This window comes from Somniosus microcephalus, chromosome 5 (assembly GCF_052327205.1).
Source record: "Somniosus microcephalus isolate GS21.2 chromosome 5, FLI_Smic_1.0, whole genome shotgun sequence".
NCBI lineage: Eukaryota > Metazoa > Chordata > Chondrichthyes > Squaliformes > Somniosidae > Somniosus > Somniosus microcephalus.
The window spans coordinates 253315868-253336549 of record NC_140991.1 but is presented as its reverse complement, the minus strand read 5'-3'; the positions used below and the strand labels follow the sequence as shown (position 1 = coordinate 253336549).

The following is a 20682-nucleotide window of genomic DNA, read 5'->3' as shown; positions in this document are numbered from 1 at the left end:
GCTTTCTGGTGACGTCACACTTCGATTACTTTTTACTTCTCTCTCCCGCTCTCGGAGCTGTGAGATTGGTGAGCCTCTCGGGCCTAGCTCTTTATATTCTCAGGCTCTGCTCTCGTTCCCTCGCAGGTCCGCTGCCTCCGCTCTCGGGCCTCGCTCTTTATATTCTCAGGCTCTGCTCTCGCTCCCTCGCAGGTCCACTGCCCCCGCTCTCGGGCCTCGCTCTTTATATTCTCAGGCTCCCGCTCCCTCGCAGGTCCGCTGCCTCCGCTCTCTGGCCTCGCTCTTTATATTAGAAAACATAGAAAACATAGAGATAGGAACAGGAGTAGGCCATTCGGCCCTTCGAGCCTGCTCCGCCATTCAATGAGATCATGGCTGATCTTCGTCTGAGATCATAGCTGATCTTACCAGTTCAGTACCCCGTCCCCGCCTTTTCTCCGTAACCCTTAATCCCCTTAGCCTTCAGAAATATATCCAATTCTCTCTTGAAAATATTTATTGAATTAGCCTTCACAGCCCTCTGTGGCAGGGAATTCCACAGGCTCACCACTCTTTGAGTGAAGAAATTCTTCCTCATCTCTGTTTTAAATGATTTGCCCGCTATTTTTAGACTGTGGCCCCTGGTTCTGTGCTCCCCGGCCATTGGAAACATTCTCTCTGAATTCAGCCTGTCCAGGCCTGCCATAATTTTATATGTTTCGATGAGATCCCCTCTCAATCTTCTAAACTCCAGTGAGTACAAGCCCAAACTATTCAATCTCTCCTCGTAGGTCATTCCCGCCATTCCAGGTATCAGCCTGGTGAATCGCCGTTGCACTCTTTCCATGGCAAGAACATCCTTCCGCAGATGGGCGACCAAAACTGTACACAATACTCCAGATGCGGTCTCACCAGCACCTTGTACAGCTGTAGTAAGGTATCCCTATTCCTATACTCGAACCCCCTTGATATGAAGGCCAACATACCATTTGCCTTCTTAATCGCCTGTTGCACCTGCATGCTCTCCTTCAGTGACTGGTGCACAAGAACACCCAGGTCCCTCTGCACTTCCCCATCTCCCAATCTATTGCCATTTAGATAATAATCCACCCTCCTGTTTTTACCCCCAAAGTGGATAACCTCGCATTTATCCACATTATAGTGCATCTGCCACGTATCCGCCCATTCCCCCAACCTGTCCAAATCGCACTGTAGCCTCCTGACATCCTCATCAGAGCCCACCCCTCCTCCTAGTTTAGTGTCGTCAGCGAATTTGGAAATATTGCATCCAATTCCCTGATCCAGATCATTTATATATATTGTGAACAGCTGGGGTCCCAGGACAGATCCTTGCGGCACCCCGCTGGTCACTGCCTGCCACTCCGAAAACGAGCCGTTTATTCCAACTCTCTGTTTTCTATCCGCCAGCCAGTTCTCTATCCACGTTAATACTTTGCCCCCAATCCCATGAGCCTTAATTTTGCATGATAATCTTTTGTGTGGAACCTTATCGAAGGCTTTCTGGAAGTCAAGGTACACCACATCCACTGGCTCTCCCCCATCTATTTTACCAGTTACTTCCTCAAAAAATTCCAGCAGATTAGTCAAACACGATTTACCCTTTGTAAATCCATGTTGACTCTGTCCGATCCTTTCCCCATTTGTCAAGTGCTCCGCTATTTTATCCTTAATAATGGACTCTAGCATTTTGCCCACAACCGATGTAAGGCTTACTGGTCTATAATTCCCTGCTTTCTCTCTACCCCCCTTTTTAAATATTGGGGTAACATTAGCTACCCTCCAATCCATGGGTACTGTTCCCGAGTCAATGGAGTTCCGGAAGATGATCCTTAGAGCATCTGCTATCTCCAGGGCCACCTCCTTAAGTACCCTAGGATGTAGTTTATCAGGCCCCGGGGATTTGTCGGCCTTCAGTCCCCTCAACTTACCCAACACCATATCCCTAGAGATACTAATTTCTGTCAGCTCCTCCCTCTCATTAGTCCCTATGTTTGTCGATATTCCTGGGAGGTTATTTGTGTCCTCCTTTGTGAATACAGAACCAAAGTATGAGTTTAATTGGTCTGCCATTTCCTTATTCTCCATTATATATTCTCCCGAATCGGACTGCAAGGGACCGACTTGGGATTTTACCAGTCTTTTCCTCCTGATATACCGATAAAAGCTTTTGCAGTCTGTCTTTATGTTTGCTGCAAGTTTACTTTCGTATTCTATTTTCCCCTTCCTGATTAATCCCTTTGTCCTCTTTTGCTGTATCCTGTACTGCCCCCAATCTTCCGGTCTGGTGCTTTTTTTTGCCAGTTGATATGCCCTTTTTTTTGATTTTATGCTGTCCCTAATTTCCCTCGTTATCCACGGTTGAGTCACCTTTTTAGGTTTATTTTTATGCCAAACCGGTATAAACATGTTCTGGAATTCTTCCATTCTATCTTTGAATGCTTGCCATTGTCTATCCACTGTCAATCCCCCCAGAAACACCACCCAATCAATCTTACCCAATTCCCGTCTCATACCCTCGTAATTCCCTTTATTTAAGTTCTGGACCTTAGTCTCTGATTCAATTTCCTCATTCTCCATCTCGACTGAGAGCTCAATCATATTATGATCGCTCTGACCCAAGGGGCCTCGTACAAGAAGATTGCTGATAAGTCCCTTCTCATTGCACAATACCCAGTCTAAAATGGCCTGATCTCGAGTCGGCTCCTCGACATATTGGTCCAGATAACCGTCCCGAAAACATTCCAGGAATTCCTCCTCCTCAGAATTTTTACTAATTTGGGTAGTCCAATCAATATGTAAATTAAAGTCACCCATGATGACAGCTGTGCTCTTATCGCACGCTTCTCTAATTTCCCTTTTTATGCCTTCCCTCACCTCCATATTACTATTTGGAGGCCTATATATCACACCCACTAACGTTTTCCTCCCCTTGCTATTTCTCATTTCTACCCATACAGATTCCGTTTCATCCGAGTTAATATCCTTCCTTTCCATTGCATTAATCCCCTCCTTTACCAGCAATGCTACCCCACCTCCCCTACCTTTTTGCCGAACCTTCCTAAATATTGTATATCCCTGGATGTTAAGTTCCCAGCCTTGCCCACCCTGCAGCCACGTTTCTGTAATCCCAATCAAATCATACTTGTTTACCTCTATTTCCACAACTAATTCATCCACCTTGTTCCTAATGCTTCTAGCATTAAGATACAAAGCCTTCAGGCTTGCTTTTTTCACACTCTCATTATGAATTAGTTTGGCCCTTTGTGTTTCTCTCCTTTGCTTATTGCTTCTCACCTTTCTACCATCTATTTCTGACTTCATATGACTTCCCTCTTTTCCACTACCTAGGTTCCCATCCCCCTGCCAAATTAGTTTAAATCCTCCCGAACCGCCCTAGAAAATATTACCCCGAGGACATCGGCTCCCTCACAGTTCAGGTGTAGACCGTCCCCTTGGTACAGGTCACTCCTCCCCAAGAACTGGTTCCAATGCCTCAAGAATTTAAATCCCTCTCCCTTGCACCACTGCTCAAGCCACGTATTTAGCTTATCTATCTTACTCTCTCTAAACTTATTAGCTCGTGGCACTGGTAGCAATCCAGAGATTACTACCTTTGAGGTCCTACTTTTCAATTTAGCTCCTAACTCCCTAAATTCAGCTTGTAGGACCTCCTCCCTCTTTTTACCTACATCGTTGGTACCTACATGTACCACGACAACTGGCTGATCCCCCCTCCCCCTTCAGAATGCTCTGCACCCGCTCCGAGACATCCTTGACCCTTGCACCAGGGAGGCAACATACCATCTTGGAGTCTCGGTCTCGGCCACAGAAACTCCTATCTATCCCCCTTACAATTGAATCCCCTATCACTATAGCCCTATCCCTCTTTTTCCTGCCCTTCTGTGCAGCAGAGCCAGTCATGGTGCCCTGAACCTGGCTGCTGGTGTCTTCCCCTGATAAGTCATCTCCCCCAACAGTACCCAAAACGGTAAACCTGTTTTGGAGGGAGATGACCGCAGGTGACTCCTGCACTACCTTCCTGCCTTTACCCTGCCTTTTGGTCACCCATTTACTGTCTGAGCTAGCCTTTACCTGCGGTGTGACCAACTCACTGAATGTGCTATCCACAACATCCTCAGCATCGCGTATGCTCCAGAGTGAGTCCATTCGCAGCTCCAGCGCTCTCGCTCCCTCGCAGGTCCGCTGCCTCTGCTCTCGGGCCTCGCTCTTTATATTCTCAGGCTCTTGCTCCCGCTCCCTCGCAGGTCCACTGCCTCTGCTCTCGGGCCTCGCTCTTTATATTCTCAGGCTCTTGCTCCCGCTCCCTCGCAGGTCCACTGCCTCTGCTCTCGGGCCTCACTCTTTATATTCTCAGGCTCTTGCTCCCGCTCCCTCGCAGGTCCACTGCCTCTGTTCTCGGGCCTCGCTCTTTATATTCTCAGGCTCTTGCTCCCGCTCCCTCGCAGGTCCGCTGCCTCCGCTCTCGGGCCTCGCTCTTTATATTCTCAGGCTCCGCTCTCGCTCCCTCACAGGTTCGCTGCCTCCACAATCGGGCCTCGCTCTTTATATTCTCAGGCTCCCGCTCCCTCGCAGGTCCGCTGCCTCCGCTCGTCCTAAATGGCCGACCCCTTATCTGGAGACCATGCCTGCTAGTTCTAGACTCTCCAGCCAGGAAAAACAACCTCTCCGCATCTATCCTGTCAAACCCCTCAGAATCTTATATATTTCAATGAGATTGCCTCATTCTTCTAAAATCCAGAGAGCACAGGCCCATTCTACTCAATCTCTCATCATAGGACAACCCTCTCATCCCAGGAATCAATCTCGTAAAGTTTTACTGCATCGCCTCCAAGGCAAATATATCCTTCCTTCGAAAAGGAGACCAAAACTGTGCACAGTACTCCAGGTGTGGTCTCACCAAAGCCCTGTACAATTGTAGCAAGACTTCCTTACTTTTGTACTCCAACCCCCCTTGCAATAAAGGCCAACGTGCCATTTGCCTTCCTAATTGCTTGCTGTACCTGCATGCTAACTTTGTGTTTCATGTACGAAGACACCCAAATCTCTGAACACCAACAATTAAAAGTTTCTCTCCATTTAAAAATATTCTGTTTTGCTATTCTTCCTACCAAAGTGAATAACCTCTCATTTCCCCACATTATACTCCATCTGCCATCTTATTGCCCACTTACTTAACCTGTCAAATATATCCCTTTGCAGGCTCTTTGTGTCCTTCTCACAGCTTACTTTCCCACCTTGCTTTGTATCGTGATCAAACTTGGATATGTTACACTCGGTCCTTTTATCCAAGTTATTAATATAAATTGTAAATAGCTGAAGCCCAAGCACTTATCCTTGCGGCATACCACTAGTTACAGCCTGCCAACTTGAAAATGACCGGTTTATCCCTACTCCCTGTTTCCTGTCCGTTAACTAATTATCTATCCATCCATACTAATATATTACCCCCAACCCCATGAGCCGTTATCTTGCGTAACAACCTTTTATGTGGCACCTTATCGAATGCCTAAAAACAGATTCTGGTTCCAAGATTACTTTGCCCTCAATCAATTGTAATGTTTTAAGCATTGTGGTAGTCTATAGATTGGCGCTTTCTATGATTAAACATAACTGTGCTGGAGAATGGAAATGGACCTGTTCATGTAGTAGTTTATTTAGCAGGTTAAGGATTACCACAAGTACCATGATTCAGTGGTGACCTAACTTACTACTAACTTTAAGCAACTGGCTGCTAAAACAAAATTACAGCATAATGGGCTATGAGTATAGGGATGTATGTTTTTAATTTAAACATTACTGTACCATTCTAGGCGGTTGAGATGTTTGCTTTGTATTTTCCCTAGAGTCCGTCAGTTTATAGAAATGGTAAATGGGACAGATAGTGAAGTGCGGTGTCTAGGAGGTCGAAGTCCGAAGTCTCAAGACAGCTACCCGGGTAGCCCTAGAACCTTCAACAGTCCCAGCATGAGTCCCAGCCATGGGAGCAATATCCACATCCTAGCAGTATGCAAAGGGAATGGTGCACACAGTCACTTTACAGGTAAATGGCTTGGATAGAATCATCAGGAAATTTTAACTTTTTCTGTAATAGTCACTATTACAAGAACAAATTGCACAATGTTTCCTTGGTAAAGACTGAAGTGTACACCAGGCTTGTTTTGCTGAATCAACGGTTAAGACTAATTACGAAGACAATGTGAAATTAATATGGCAATTTCATTGTTTATCTCTCAAAGCAATTTCATTGTTTATCTCTCTCAAAGCATTATCTTTGGTTCTCTCTGATTAAGGCCACATAAGATTGTGGTCATTTGTGGCTTCACTCCACATGTATATTTAGCTCAGGCACCATAGTAAATGGGAGAAACTGTAGCCCAGACCAACGTTCCTGCTAAGCTGCTCGGCCGCACAGTGGTCTGGAGTTCCCGCGCAGGCCGCTCACCGGCTTCTACAGGGAAGAAACCACGCAAAAAATCTGAATGGGTCGCGCACCCAGTTAAAGGGACCGCACACTGAAAAAAGATATGGGGAACGTTGGCTCAGACCCTTGTACAATTTGCAAACTGAACTTCTTGACTGCTGTCCTCTGATACTGAAAATGACTCATGCTTGTCGGATATACTGTAGTTGCTGCGTTCCATTTCTTCCTTCTGCAGCACTTTGCTCCGGGAGCATTTTACCTGTGTAAAGCTTCAAACTAGCTTATAGCCATTTATTTTCCTTGCAGTTGAAAGACTGTAAATGTTGGACGTAGCTCATGTTTCTAGCAAGTAAACTTCAAAATGTGCTTTGCAGAGTAGGAACAATTCCAAGATCAGTATTTGTTGAAGTCTGAAGCAAGTCGGTCGTTGTCATTCTTGTTCAGAACTGCAGCAGGAAACATTTAATTGCATGTTGTACAGAGCCAGATGCATCAGTACTCTTAGTCTTAAAGGACACTTGAAGGTTAACCGGCTTGGAGTCCAAGTACTGAAACTGTCTGAATGAAACACTGTTCAAGAACTGTCTCCAAATAGGCCCAAGAAACTGGACTACCACAACTTGTGCAACCCATACCTGGGAAGTTGCAGATGACTGTGTGACAATTCATACCATTCTATCATGATTTCTGAAAAATGTTTGAAGATCAGACCAGCTTTTGAGGCCCGGGCTCCTGAATGGTAACAGTACTTTGTTTTTGCAAACTCATAATTCCCTCTTTTGAGCCTCTGGCTACACATAAGCTATTCATATTATAATAGTTGCACTAGTGAAATTGGTTTGAGCCAGGAGAGTTGGTGAGTTTCATGCCCTAGTGGAAAACACTCCCTTGTTTAACAGAATTTTTTGTTTTAAGTGTGCTGTTATCACTTCATTGTTTGTTCCACTTAAAATGCTGTTGAGTTTCTTCTGGCTAAGAGTTCACCATCCTTTTTTGAACTCTTCTGTCATTTGCTTGTTTCCATTGGGGTCTCATTTTCAAACACAGAACAACAATGTGGCTAGTGAAATGTATTGAGTTCTGCTTGCTATAGAGAAATGCTTCAGGGCAATCTGAGTTTGCTGAGCTAGCTCCAAAGCTGTTTAGTTGCAAAGGCGTGCATAAAAAGACAAAACCTCCTAAAAGTAGCAGTAGTATAAGGCAAATGAGTGAGGAATTGGTGCATCTTTTCCTTGCAGCCAAATTATGATGAAGGGAACTGTTAATGCTGTTACTTAATGTACTGACACACTTCCTAATCAAGGAACCAAATGCAAACTTTGCCATTTCATCCTAATCCTGTCTGCTCTGATCATGACTCTGAACACTTGATAGGCACTTTGAGCTGTTCAAAATGTTAAGCATCTTCTGGAGTAGCTCTTCTTTTTTTATATATTTTTTTCTATCAAGATGAAGCACACTTGGAAAAATTTCCAATTTTGCACCCAGTGTCTGGCACATCCAGGTCAGTCAGATTTAAGAAAGTTCTTTTTACTCCAAAAATATTTCTGCTCACTAACCTTAGTAGAGCATTCCCTACTAAAGTAGCAATCCTGGAACCTCTTAAGTAAAATTGTCAATAGGTATTGCTGACCATTGCCCAGTAGAGCTACGTTGAGACTGCCCAAACTTTTCATGTAGCACCCATGTGGTCTGCAGACAGCAATCCTATGACTGTTATTGAGCACATGAAGCAGGATTATTTGCATTCAAAGTGCCAAAACACATTGGAATTTTACACTCGACACCATATGTGTGCCCCAGCTAGCCTCTGGTTATATGGTACGCCTTTTGGTACTGATTCATGCACTATATCGCATGTATCACAAACAAACGTACAGTTTTACATAACTTGATCTGCATCTGCCAAAGCTATTAAATGTGCGAAATGCAATTGTCCATTCATGGGGATCATTAAAATCAGTGTTACTGATTTTAGAACATAAGAAATAGGAGCAGGGGTAGGCCATTTGGCCCTTCGAGCCTGCTCCGCCATTCAATAAGATCAAGGCTGATCTTTTACCTCATCTCCACTTTCCTGAACTATCCCCATATCCCTTGATTCCCTTAATATTCAAAAATCTATCGATCTCTGTCTTCAATATACTCAACGACTGAGCCTTCACAGCCCTCTGGGGTAGAGAATTCCAAAGATTCACTACCCTCACTGAGTGAAGAAATTTCTCATCTCAGTCCTAAATGGCAGACCCCTTATTCTGAGACTGTGACCCCTGGTTCTAGACTCCCCAGCCAGGGGGAAAATCCTCCCTGCATCTACCGTGTCAAGCCCTGTAAGAATTTTGTATGTTTCCATAAGCACACCTCTCATTCTTCTGAACTCTAGCGAATATAGGCCGAGCTTACTCAATCTCTCCTCATAGGACAAACCCCCCATCCCAGGAACCAGTCTGGTGAATCTTCATTGCTCTCCCTCTATGGCAAGTATATCCTTCCTTAGGTAAGGAGACCAAAACTGTACACAATACTCCAGCAGTGATCTCACCAGGGCCCTATATAATTGCAGTAAGATGTCTTTACTCTTATACTCAAACCCTCTTGTAATAAAGGCCAACATACCATTCGCTTTCCTAATTGCTTGCTGTACCTGCATGTTAACTTTTAGTGATTCGTGTACAAGGATACCCAAGTCCCTCTGAACACTAACATTTCCCAATCTCTCACCATTTAAAAAATACTCTGCTATTCTATTTTTCCTACCACAGTGGATAACTTCACATTTCTCCACATTATATTCCATTTGCCATGTTCTTGCCCACTCACTTAGCCTGTCTATATCCCCTTGAAACCTCCTTGCATCCTCCTCACAACTTACATTCCCACCCAGCTTTGTATCATCAGCAAACTTGAATATATTACATTTGGTCCCCTCATCCAAATCATTGATGTAGATTGTGAATAGCTGAGGCCCAAGCACTGATCCTTGCGGAACCCCACTAGTTACAGCCTGCCAACCCGAAAATGTCCAGTTTATTCCTACTCTGCTTTCTGTCGACTGTCCGTTAACCAATCCTCAATCCATGCTAGTATATTACCCCCAATCCCATGTGCCCTAATTTTATTTAATCTCTTGTGTGGCACCTTATCGAATGCCTTCTGAAAATGCAAATACGCCACATCCCCTAGTTCCCCCTTATCTATTCTGCTAGTAACAACCTCAAAAAATTCTAACAGATTTGTCAAACCCTATTTCCCTTTCACAAATCCATGTTGACTCTGCCCAATCCTATTATTATTTTCTAAGTGCCCTGTTACCACGTCCTTAATAATAGATTCTAGCATTTTCCCCACTACTGATGTCAAGCTAACTGGTCTGCCTCTCTCCCTCCTTTCTTAAATAATGGGGTTACATTTGCTACCTTCCAATCCGCGGGAACCGTTCTAGAATCTATGGAATTTTGGAAAATGACAATCAATGCATCCACCATCTCTATAGCCACCTCTTTCAAAACCCTAGGATGTAGGCCATCAGGTCCAGGAGATTTATCGGCTTTCAGTCACATTAATTTCTCCAGTACTATTTTTTTTTTACTAATACTAATTTCTTTCAGTTCCTCATTCTCACTGGAGCCTTGCTTCTCCATTATTTCTGGGAAGTTTTTTGCGTCGTCTTCTGTGAAGACAGACACAAAGTACAGGAAACTTTGTGATATCCGGCACCGACGGGACCGGCGTGTTGCCGATCTATCAAAACTGCCGAACATACAAAGTTAATGTTGAAACATATGGAGGTTTTCATCTCCGTATCTGACAACAAACACTGTTGCTTAGCAACAGCTTCTAAAGAGTCGGCTGCAGCTGCAAGCGTCTCTAGCTGAAGCTGTTGCTATAGCTACAGACCTTGCAGTGGCTGACTGGGGGGGAAAAAAAGAACGAGATCTAAAAAAAAACGTACAGAAAACGGCTCTTGATTTCTGCCGTTAGATCGAGTATTCCGGACATACAACCTCCGGATAAACCAAAGTTTCCTGTATTTGTTTAATTTCTCTGCCATTTCCTTATTCCCCATTACAACTTCTCCTGTCTCAGTCTGTAAGGGACCCACATTTACTTTTGCTAATCTTTTCATTTTTACATACCTATAGAAACTTTTACAGTCTGTTTTTTATGTGTTTCGCTAGTTTCATTCATTCTATTTTCCCTTTCTTTATCAATTTCTTGGTCCTCCTTTGCAGAATTCTAAAATCCTCCCAATCTTCAGGCTTACTATTTTTGGCAAAATTATAAACCTCTTCCTTTGATCTAATACTATCTTCAACTTCTCTTGTTAGCCACAGTTAGACCACTTTTCCTGAGGTTTTTGTGCCTTAAAGGAATGTATATTTTTTGTAAATTATGTGTTAATTCTTTAAATGCTAGCCATTGCTTGTCTACTGTCATACCTTTTTAATGCAGTTTCCCAATCTACCGTAGCCAACTCTCGTCTCATACCTATGTAATTTGCCTTTTTAGATTTAAGACCCTAGTTTTGGATTTAACTAAATCATTTTCAAACCCAATATAAAATTCTGTCTCATTATGGTCACTCTTCCCTGAAGGCCCCTTTACTAAAAGTTATTAATTAACCCTTTCTCATTGCACAATACTAGATCTAAAATCGCCTGTTCCCTAGTTGGTTCCTCAACATACTGATATAGAAAACTATCTTGCATACATTCCATGAATTCGTCCTCCACACTTACTGCAAATTTGGTTTGCCCAGTCTATATGTAGATTAAAGTCCCCCATGATCACTATTACCCTTGTTACATTACAACTATTGGGGGCCTATAAACAACTCCCACCAATGTTTTCTGCCCCTTGCTGTTTCTTGGCTCCACCCAAACTGATTCTTCTACTTGATTTTCAGAGCTAAGATCCTTTCTCTCTACTGTCTTTGTCCCATCCTTTATTATCAGGGCTACCCCTCCTCCATTTCCATTTTGCCTATCTCTTCTAAAAGTTAAGTTTCCTGCAATATTTAGTTCCCAACCTTGGCCACTTTGCAACCACGTCTCTGTTATGGCTATTCGATCAAACCTGTTGATTTCTATCTGCGCTATTGATTCATCTATTTTGTTGCGAATGCGAATTTTGTTCATTGATAAATTCCCAAATTTTTGTGGGATGGTGAATCAGTAAAAACTAATTTCCTCCCAAATTTGAAAATACCCCACCCCACCTTAAAATTATCCTATTGTTTTCTTATCAAAATCAGAGATGTACGCAGGTCACGCAGTTCATGCGATGCTGACATCACAGATGCAAGCCTGCCTCTGGACACCATTTTTAACAGAAAACAAAACTAAGATTGTGCAATTTGAATTTTTTTTAAAGGGATCTGGATCATCGTTAGGTGCTGCTGTATAGACTATATTTTTTATATTACAGCAAAGCCAGTCTTATTTCTAATTTTGTACGGCGCGAGGGCAGCTGTACACGGACAGTTACTACAGGTACACAGAGATTCTCCTGGAGATTGAGGTTATCAATCAAAGGTTGACTCAGGTCACATAAGGCTTTGTTTATTAAAACAAGATTGCAACTGTTCCCCTGTGCATAATCTTCAACATTTTTTATTATCCCACTTTTATAGTGGCAGGTAAGTGGCTGGAGCCAGACAATATATATTAAATTCTTAGCTTTTACTCTTAATGTAAATTTTTAAATAACTAACTGGGGTTAATTGAGAGTTTTGATTTTGAGCCCTATAAAAGTGATGTCTATGATGAGTGTAAATAATCGTGTGTTGTCTCTTAGCTTTACTAAGCCTTTAAGCCGCTTGTTTTGAGTTTGGCGATGTTCAAAATAACTTCTACTAATATTTCTACCAACTTAGCCATTTTTCTCGGGTTCCCCCACTGATTTTCTCTCTTCTAAACTAAAATCTCTTCAATAAAAAGACTGATTTAAAATTTTCAATAAAAACTGACTTTAATGATCCTTATCCATTCATGATGACTCAGGATGGTTTAGATGAAAATGCTAGTCATTCAAGCATGATACTGGGACTTACCAAATTTTGGTTGAAACCACAAAGTGTACTCTAGATGCTGCATTGTGTTTCCTATACTATGGGCAGCACAGTAAGTGCAATAAATTCAGACTGCCCTGCTAAACACAATGCTGTAAGCGTTCAGTGACTTAAGTCAATGATTTGTTGGTCTCTCCGTGCTGAGAAGTCATTGGTGTCTCATTGCAGAGATATCATCCGACCCAATTATATTTAAATTCTGGACCGATTAGACTGATTCCTCCAAAGGTCCACTCAGCTCAGAGGTCCTGGCACTGCCCAGACAATCTCATTGAAGTAACTTCAGGTCGTGGTCAAGATTAATCCTGCTGGTATCTGTGTCAGTGTAATTCAGGCTATTTTCAGGAGGTGGGGTGGGGGGGGGGCGGGGGAGGGGGAACGAGGTGCCTAGTGATTAAACCGGTTTCTCCAAACAGCTGGTAGTTTCAAACAGAAACACAGAAGATATGTAGGGTGTGCCAACCTGCAGACTGGATGGTTTATTCTTTTGTGGACCTGAAGATCTCTGCATGCATTTCCTCTGTTTGCTATAATCCCATGAGTAGTGCAAAATATATACTAGTTCTCTGCAAAGAATAGTAATGTAGCTCTTGGACGTCTTGGCAATAAGTAGAGGCAAACTCCCAATGCCTGGCAGGAAGAATTTTTTTTCTCAGTTTGCGGGTCAAATATTTCATCCAAACAAAGATATGCTGGTTATTGAAAGATGATTTCAGTGTTTTCTGTCATATTCATGTAGTTCAGTGCAGTACTGAGGGAGTGCTGTGTTGTTGGAGATGCTGTCTTTCAAATGATATGTTAAACTGAGGCCCAGTCAACCTGCTCTAGTGGAAGTAAAAGATCCCATGGCACTATTTGAAGAAGAGCAGAAAGTTCTCCCAGTATCCTGGTCAACCCTACCATAAACTACCATAATTTATTCTGCTTGTGGGACCTTGCTGTTTTCAAACTGGCTGCCATATTTGTCCAATTTTATTGCATTTCCGAAGTAATTCACTGGTTGTAAAGCAGTTTGGGATGTCCTGACTACATAAGGCTTGTGTATATATAAATGCAAGTTTGTTATTTCTTGCAGGGTATCTACTAATGGTGCTTCTAATGTATTTGCTTTAGTGCTCTGCTCAGTCTGTTGTATGCCATGTGATGTATCAAATATTCTGAGTATCGCCAACATTCGTTCAACAATGGTTTAAAATCAAAGAGATCACACAACACCAGGTTATAGTCCAACAGCTTTATTTGAAATCACAAGCTTTCGGAGCGCTGCTCCTTCTTCAGGTGAAGTGGAGAAATGCATAAAGACACAGCTTATATAGTCAGAGAATGATGTCAGATGTTTACAGGTAACCTTTCCAACTGCCATTTATCGCACCTCGGCAGGGAGATAATCACAGCAGTCAAAGGTGTGAATGGTGTCCAAGTAGAGTCCTCGAAGTTTCCCTTTTGCAGCGAAGTCCCAGGATGAAATCGAAGTGAAGTGTAGAAGCTGTCTCTCCCGAAGTGTGTTCCAAGTCGAAGTGTCTCGAACTGCTCTTTCTGTCTGCTTACTAAAAACAGTTATACTCTCTCGACCTGCCTTGCCTCCCCCAAGTAACCTGGGACACCTCTCGATCTGGGGGAGGCAAGGCAGATCGAGAGAGTATAACTGTTTTTAGTAAGCAGACAGAAAGAGCAGTTCGAGACACTTCGACTTGGAACACACTTCACTTCGATTTCATCCTGGGACTTCGCTGCAAAAGGGAAACTTCGAGGACTCTACTTGGACACCATTCACACCTTTGACTGCTGTGATTATCTCCCTGCCGAGGTGCGATAAATGGCAGTTGGAAAGGTTACCTGTAAACATCTGACATGATTCTCTGACTATATAAGCTGTGTCTTTATGCATTTCTCCACTTCACCTGAAGAAGGAGCAGCGCTCCGAAAGCTTGTGATTTCAAATAAAGCTGTTGGACTATAACCTGGTGTTGTGTGATCTCTTACATTTGCCCACCCCAGTCCAACTCCGGCATCTCCACACCATGGTTAAAATCAAAGGTTCATGTATCCTGACGAAAGGTCATCGACCTGAAACGTTAACTTTGTTTCTCTCTCCACAGATGCTGCCTGACCTGCTGAGTGTTTCCAGCATTTTCTGCTTTTATTTCAGATTTCCAGCATCCGCAGTAGTTTGCTTTTGTTCATGTCTCCAATGGGTGACCCATTTTATGTAAACTATTTCGAAATTATGGCTGTCGAGTCCCTCAATAGTTCCCAATTGAAAAAGGAAAGACTGCAATCATAAAGCGCCTTTCACAACTTTAGGACTTTACAGCCAATGAAAAACTTTTGAAAGTGTGGTCACTGTTGTAATGTAGGAAACATGGCTGCCAATTTGCGCACAGCAAGGTCCCACCAAAAGCAACATGATAATGACCAGTTAATCTGTTTTTAGTTGTTTGTTGAGGGAGAAATATTGGCCAGGACACCAGCGAGACCTCCCCTGCTCTTCTTTGAAATAGGTCCCATCGGATCTTTAACATCCACCTGAGAGGACAGATGGGGCCTTGGTTTAAAGTCTCATCCGGAAAACGGCACCACTGACAGTGCAGTACTACACTTCAGTGTCAACTGAGATTTTGTGCTCAAGTCTCTAGCGTGGGACTTGAACCTGCAACCTTTTGACTGAGGTGGGAGTGTTACCACTGAGTCACGGCTGACATCCGAGTTCTCAATTAAGACCATAATTTAATGCTTCACAAGCGAATGTACCTACTGCTCAATGCACGAGTTTAACAAAAGATTCATTTTTGCTTTTGTTCTGGCTTGCATAATAATTTATAAACTGCAAATCCATATTGTAGATCAGCCATTTTTGGGATTCTGGCATGGTAGTCCTTGGGATTTGTCTGGAGTTTTAGCTTGTCACTTTGCAGTTTAATTTGGTTCAAGAAATTGTTCCCTTTTTGTTTTATGTACATAGAACAGGCAATTGGTTTCAATTATGCAGATGCTCACATAATCCTAAAGTATCTTGCATAAAGCAATTCAGGCTACCTTGATCGTTTTCCATGGTTAGAGCCTAAGACAAACCGGTGACTAAGCAGTGGCACTACTGGGGCCATGGACACAAAATTCACAATTGTACGTACTCTTACCAAAAAAATGCCACTTCCACACTGCCAACGGGTGGCACACTTCTAAGAGGTGTGCATGCTCACTTGGAAAATTTAGAAATTTTGTATTGCACTTTTTTTCTTAATTATTTAGTAAAAATAAGTGACACTTGGATTTATCCATAGACTGGACCATTTCTTTCTGCAAAAATTACCTCTTCTCTGCACATCCTTTTGCAGGGGCACTCTCTCCTAACCTCCTCTTCCCCCCCCCCCCCCCCCCAACCAAGTTCACAAGGGTACTCTAACCTAACCGCACGATCCCCCACTAGTTCAGATCTACGCTCTGTCCCTCTAATGAACTTCCTTCCTCCCCCCCCTGTTGGAAACAGTATACTCTTCCTCTAATACCTGCAGTTCAGAAGCACGCTTTCCATCCAACCTTTACCCCCCAGCCCCCCCCTCCCCCCGCAAATTCCCCCAGTGAGATACACATTCCCCTTCTTTGATCTTCTTGGTGCCAGTTCCAACCATAATTCCTACTTGATTTACTTGTTTTGGGATTGGACTTTGTGTAGCAAGTGGGAATTCCAGTATTATTGTGAGACAAGGAATCCCCGCTTGCAGCGGTAATGTAGCTGGGACCAACAGTAAGAAGAACATCTGTGAAAAGAACACAGATCCCTTGAGGCAGTAAATCAGCTATTGCTACCGTGCGATTGCACTTCAGCGGCTGATTTGTCAACCAAGGGGATAGAAAGTGTTTGGATTTACATACATTGTATATGCCTGGTTATGCCACTGCTGCCTCTTGGCAAGCAGATTCAAGACTATTCCACCTGTTCCATAGCTGCCTCCTGGGCATCTCTCAGTTTGGTTCCATTTGATAACCTACAATGTTACCACATGAAGCAAGCATCACAAATTTACTTAATATTACTGTTTAAGTTTAACTGCAGTGCATGGCCAACACCTTTGGCAGATTGCTCTGATGGTTATAGCTCCTTCTCCATCTAAATTTGCTTATTTTTTGTATGCTGTTAGTGTGCAGAGGATGTGGCATGAACTGTTACCTGTCTGCCACCGTCCTTATTCTTTGGGCATCCACCACATGCCACAATCCTAAATCAGAACACTCAGATCAGTAACTTGAGATACTTCAAATTAATGGGATAATGGATTTAAACTTTTTATATGTGGTCCCTGAAGCTCCATGGTATGTACCTATGTGGCACACAGACAAAAGCTTGGGCATTCCTGCCCTATCCTACCAGCAAATAAACATTTGAATATTTTAAGCTGTTTCAATCTATTACATTACAACAGACGAAAATTACATTTTGATTACGAACTCCTATATCAAAATATAAATAGGGGAGACTCCAGATGTGATCAAAGAAACTCTCTCTAATAAGTAGACTTTCGCTAAATATCTAACTTTTATACTAAATGAAGGGAGAGGGGAAATAAACCTTGTTCCCAAAAGGGCAAGGCTGAGAGCAGAGTGGTAGAAAAGGAAGGTCTGTGAGTGGCACGGGAGAAAAATCGCAGTGATGTCACAGCACAAGGAGGGGCAGCGGGGTTGTTACAGGTAAATATTTAACGTACCTATAACTTAAATTAGATCAAGTAATTATTTTAAAAAGTATAAGCTAAGTTGATTAAATACTTAACTTTAATTAAATAAATAAAACAAGGTTATATAGGGATGGCAGTGTGCCACAACTGCAGCATGTGGGAGTTTGTGGAGAGCATAGTGATAACTGACAACCACATTGGCAGTAATTGTTTGCATCTCGAGGAACTTTGGCTGAGTGGATGCTTTGATCAGGCGCTAGTCACGGCCTTTAGGTTAGGTAGTGGTACAGGTCTGGTTAGTGGTCAGGGACAGGAGGGTGTGACTGGGAGTCAGGCAGGTAAGGGGACCCCTGGTGCGGTGCTGGAGGAGCCTCGGCCTTTGTTCTTATCCAACAGGTACGAGGTTCTTCAAGTTCCCTGTGATTTTTTTTTCGGGCTGCGTGGGTTCATTCAAAATACCGCTCATGCACGGTTTTTCTATTGAAAAGCTGGCTGCGCGGGACCCCTGGAGTGCTGCGCAGCTTACATGGAACATTGATCTTGCTGCCTGTGTGGATAAGGACAAAATCTGCAGGGTGGATGAGCAAACTGACCATGGCACCATGATACAGGAGGCCATTCAAATGGGAGGAGTGAAAAGGAATGTGGTAGTGTTGGGGGACAGTAAATTCATGGAGATAGATACTGTTCTCTGCAGCTGCGACTGGGAGATCTGAAAGTTGTGTTGCCTGCCCGGTGGCAGGGTTAAGGACATCTCCTCGTGGCTGGAGAAGAACTTGGAGTGGGAGAGGGAGGATCCAGTTGTAGTCCACATAGGAACCAACAACATAGCAGAACCTCGTACCTAGTTCAACCTGAGCGTTTGAGGAGCTAGTGTCCAAATTGAAACTCAACCTCACAGGTAATAATCTCTGGATTGTTACCTGAGCCGCACGCACATTATCATAGGGGCAAACATATTACAAGGTTAAATGCATGGCTGAAAGAGTGGTGTGGGAGGCAGGGGTTTCGATTCATGGGGCACGGGCACCAGTTTGGGGGAAAGAGGGAGCTGTTCCGATGGGACGAGCTCCACTTAAACCGGGCTGGGATCAATGTCCTGGTGAATCGAATAACTAGGGCAGTAGATAGGGCTTTAAATTAATGAAGGTGGGTGGGAAAATTCAAGAAAGGGTAAATTCAAAAGCACTAAGAGAAAAATCAAGGCTGTAGAACAGAGTAGTGATGTGGGTAAAATTGAGTGTGGGTCAGGAAGGGACAGAGGTTAACAAAGGTAATAGGGCATTAGTGGCCAAGGTGACGAGGGGAAAAATAGAAAAAAATGTTGAAGCTAAAGGCACTATACCCAAATGCGCGAAGCATTCACAACAAAATAGATGAATTAATAGCACAGATAAAAATAAATGGGTTTGATCTAATAGCCATTATGGAGGCATGGTTGCAGTGACCAAAGTTGAGCACTAAATATTCCAGGATACTTGACTTTTAGAAGAGATTGGCAAAATGGAAAAGGAGGGAGGGGGTGGTGGCTTGGGGGGGCGGGGGGGTAGCCCTGATAACGTATAAAGACAGTAGAGAGAAAGGATCTTAGCTTGTATAATCAAGGTGTAAAATCAATTTGGGTGGAGCTAAGAAACAAGGGGCAGAAAACACTGGTGTGAGTAGTTTATAGGTCCCCTAACAGTAGTTGTAATGTGGGGCACTGTAATCAGGAAATTAGAGGTGCATGTAACAAGGGTAATACAGTAATTATGGGGGGACTTTAATCTTCATATAGACTGGACAAACCAAATTTGCAATAATAGTGTAGAGGATGAATTCATGGAATGCATTCAAGCTAGTTTTCTAGATCAGTAGTTTGAGGAATCAACTAGGGAACAAGCTATTTTAGATCTAATATTGTGCAGTGTGACAGGGTTAATTAATAACCTTGTAGTAAAGGAGCCTCTGGGGAAGAGTGATCATATGATATTTTATATTGAGTTTGCGAGTGATTTAGTTAAGTTTGAAAGTAGGATCTTAAATCAGAACAAAGCAAACTACGTAGATATGAGGGACAAGTTGGCTAAGGTAGGTTGGGAAACTAAATTAAAAGATATAACGGTAGATAAGCAATGGCAAACATTTAAAGAAATAAGTTATAATTCACAACAAATATACATTCCCTTAAATAAAAAACCCCATGGGGGAAAAGTGGTCCAGCCTTGGCTAACAAGTTGAAGATAATATTAGATTGCAGGAAGAGGCTAATAATGTTGCCAAAAAGAGTAGCAAGTCTAAGGATTGGGAGGATTTTAGAATTCAGCAAAGGAGGACCAAGAATTGAAGGAGAGCGAGAAAATAGAATACGAGAGTAAGCTAGCAAGCGACAAAAACAGATTGTAAGAACTTCTATAGGTATGTAAAAATGAAAAGATTAGCAATAGTAACCGTGGGTCCCTTACAGGTGGAGACAGGAGAAATTATAATGGGGAATAAGGAAATGGCAGACATTAAACTTTGTATTATTCTTCATGGTAGAAAGCACAAAAACACTCTGGAAATGTGGGGAACCAAGGATCCAGTGAGCATGAGGAACTTAAAGAAATTAGCATTAGTAAAGAAATAGTACTGGAGAAATTAATGGGGCTAAATGCCACTAAATCCCCTGGACATGATGGCCTGCATCCTAGGGTTTTAAAAGAGTTTGATACAGCGATAGTGGATGCATTGGTTTTAATCTTCCAGAATTACCTTGATTTTAGATTGATCACTGCAGATTGGAATATAGCAAACATATCCCTGCTATTCAAAAAAGGAGGGGGAGAAGACAGAGAATCTTAGGCCAGTTAGCCTGACATCAGTAGTAGGGAAAATGCTAGAATCTATTATGAGGGACATGGTAACAGGGTACTTGGGAAATCATAATATGATTGAGCAGAATTAGCAAGGATTTTTGAAAGGGAAATAGTGTTTGACAAATCTGTTCATTTTTTGAGGTTGTAACTAGAGGTAAATGAGGGGGAACCAGTGGATGTAGTGTATTTGGCTTTCCAAAAAGCATTAGATAAGGTGCTACACAAGAGGCTATTGGGGCTCATGGGATTGGGGGTAATATATTAGCATGGATTGAATATTGGTTAATGGACAGAAGACGCAGAGAGTAGGAATAAACGGGTCATTTTCGGGATGGCAGGCTGTAACTAGTGGGGTATCACAAGGGTCAGTGCTTGGGTCTCAGCTAGTTGCAATCTATATCAATGACTCAGATGAGGGGACCGAGTGTAATGTATCCAAGTTTGCTGACAATACACAGCCAAGTGGGGAAAGTAAGTTGTGAGGCGGACGCAAAGAGGCTGCAAAGGGATATGGACGGGTTAAGTGAGTGGGCAATAACATGGCAGATGGAATATAATGTAGAGAAATGTGAAGTTATCCACTTTGATATAAATAATAGAAAAGCAGAATATTTTTTAAATGGTGAAAGATTGGGAAATGTTGGTATTGAAAGGGACCTG

General features: G+C 42.8%; 1 protein-coding gene across 1 annotated transcript in view; it reads left to right on the top strand.

Moving 5' to 3' along the window:
• Nucleotides 1-20682, top strand: part of ranbp9 (RAN binding protein 9) — a 107537-nt gene that overhangs the window by 60918 nt on the left and 25937 nt on the right. Inside the window, exon 9 of the mRNA XM_085988819.1 lies at nt 5865-6061. Coding sequence (XP_085844945.1) covers nt 5865-6061 — 197 coding nt within the window. The remainder of the gene's footprint in view (nt 1-5864; nt 6062-20682) is intronic.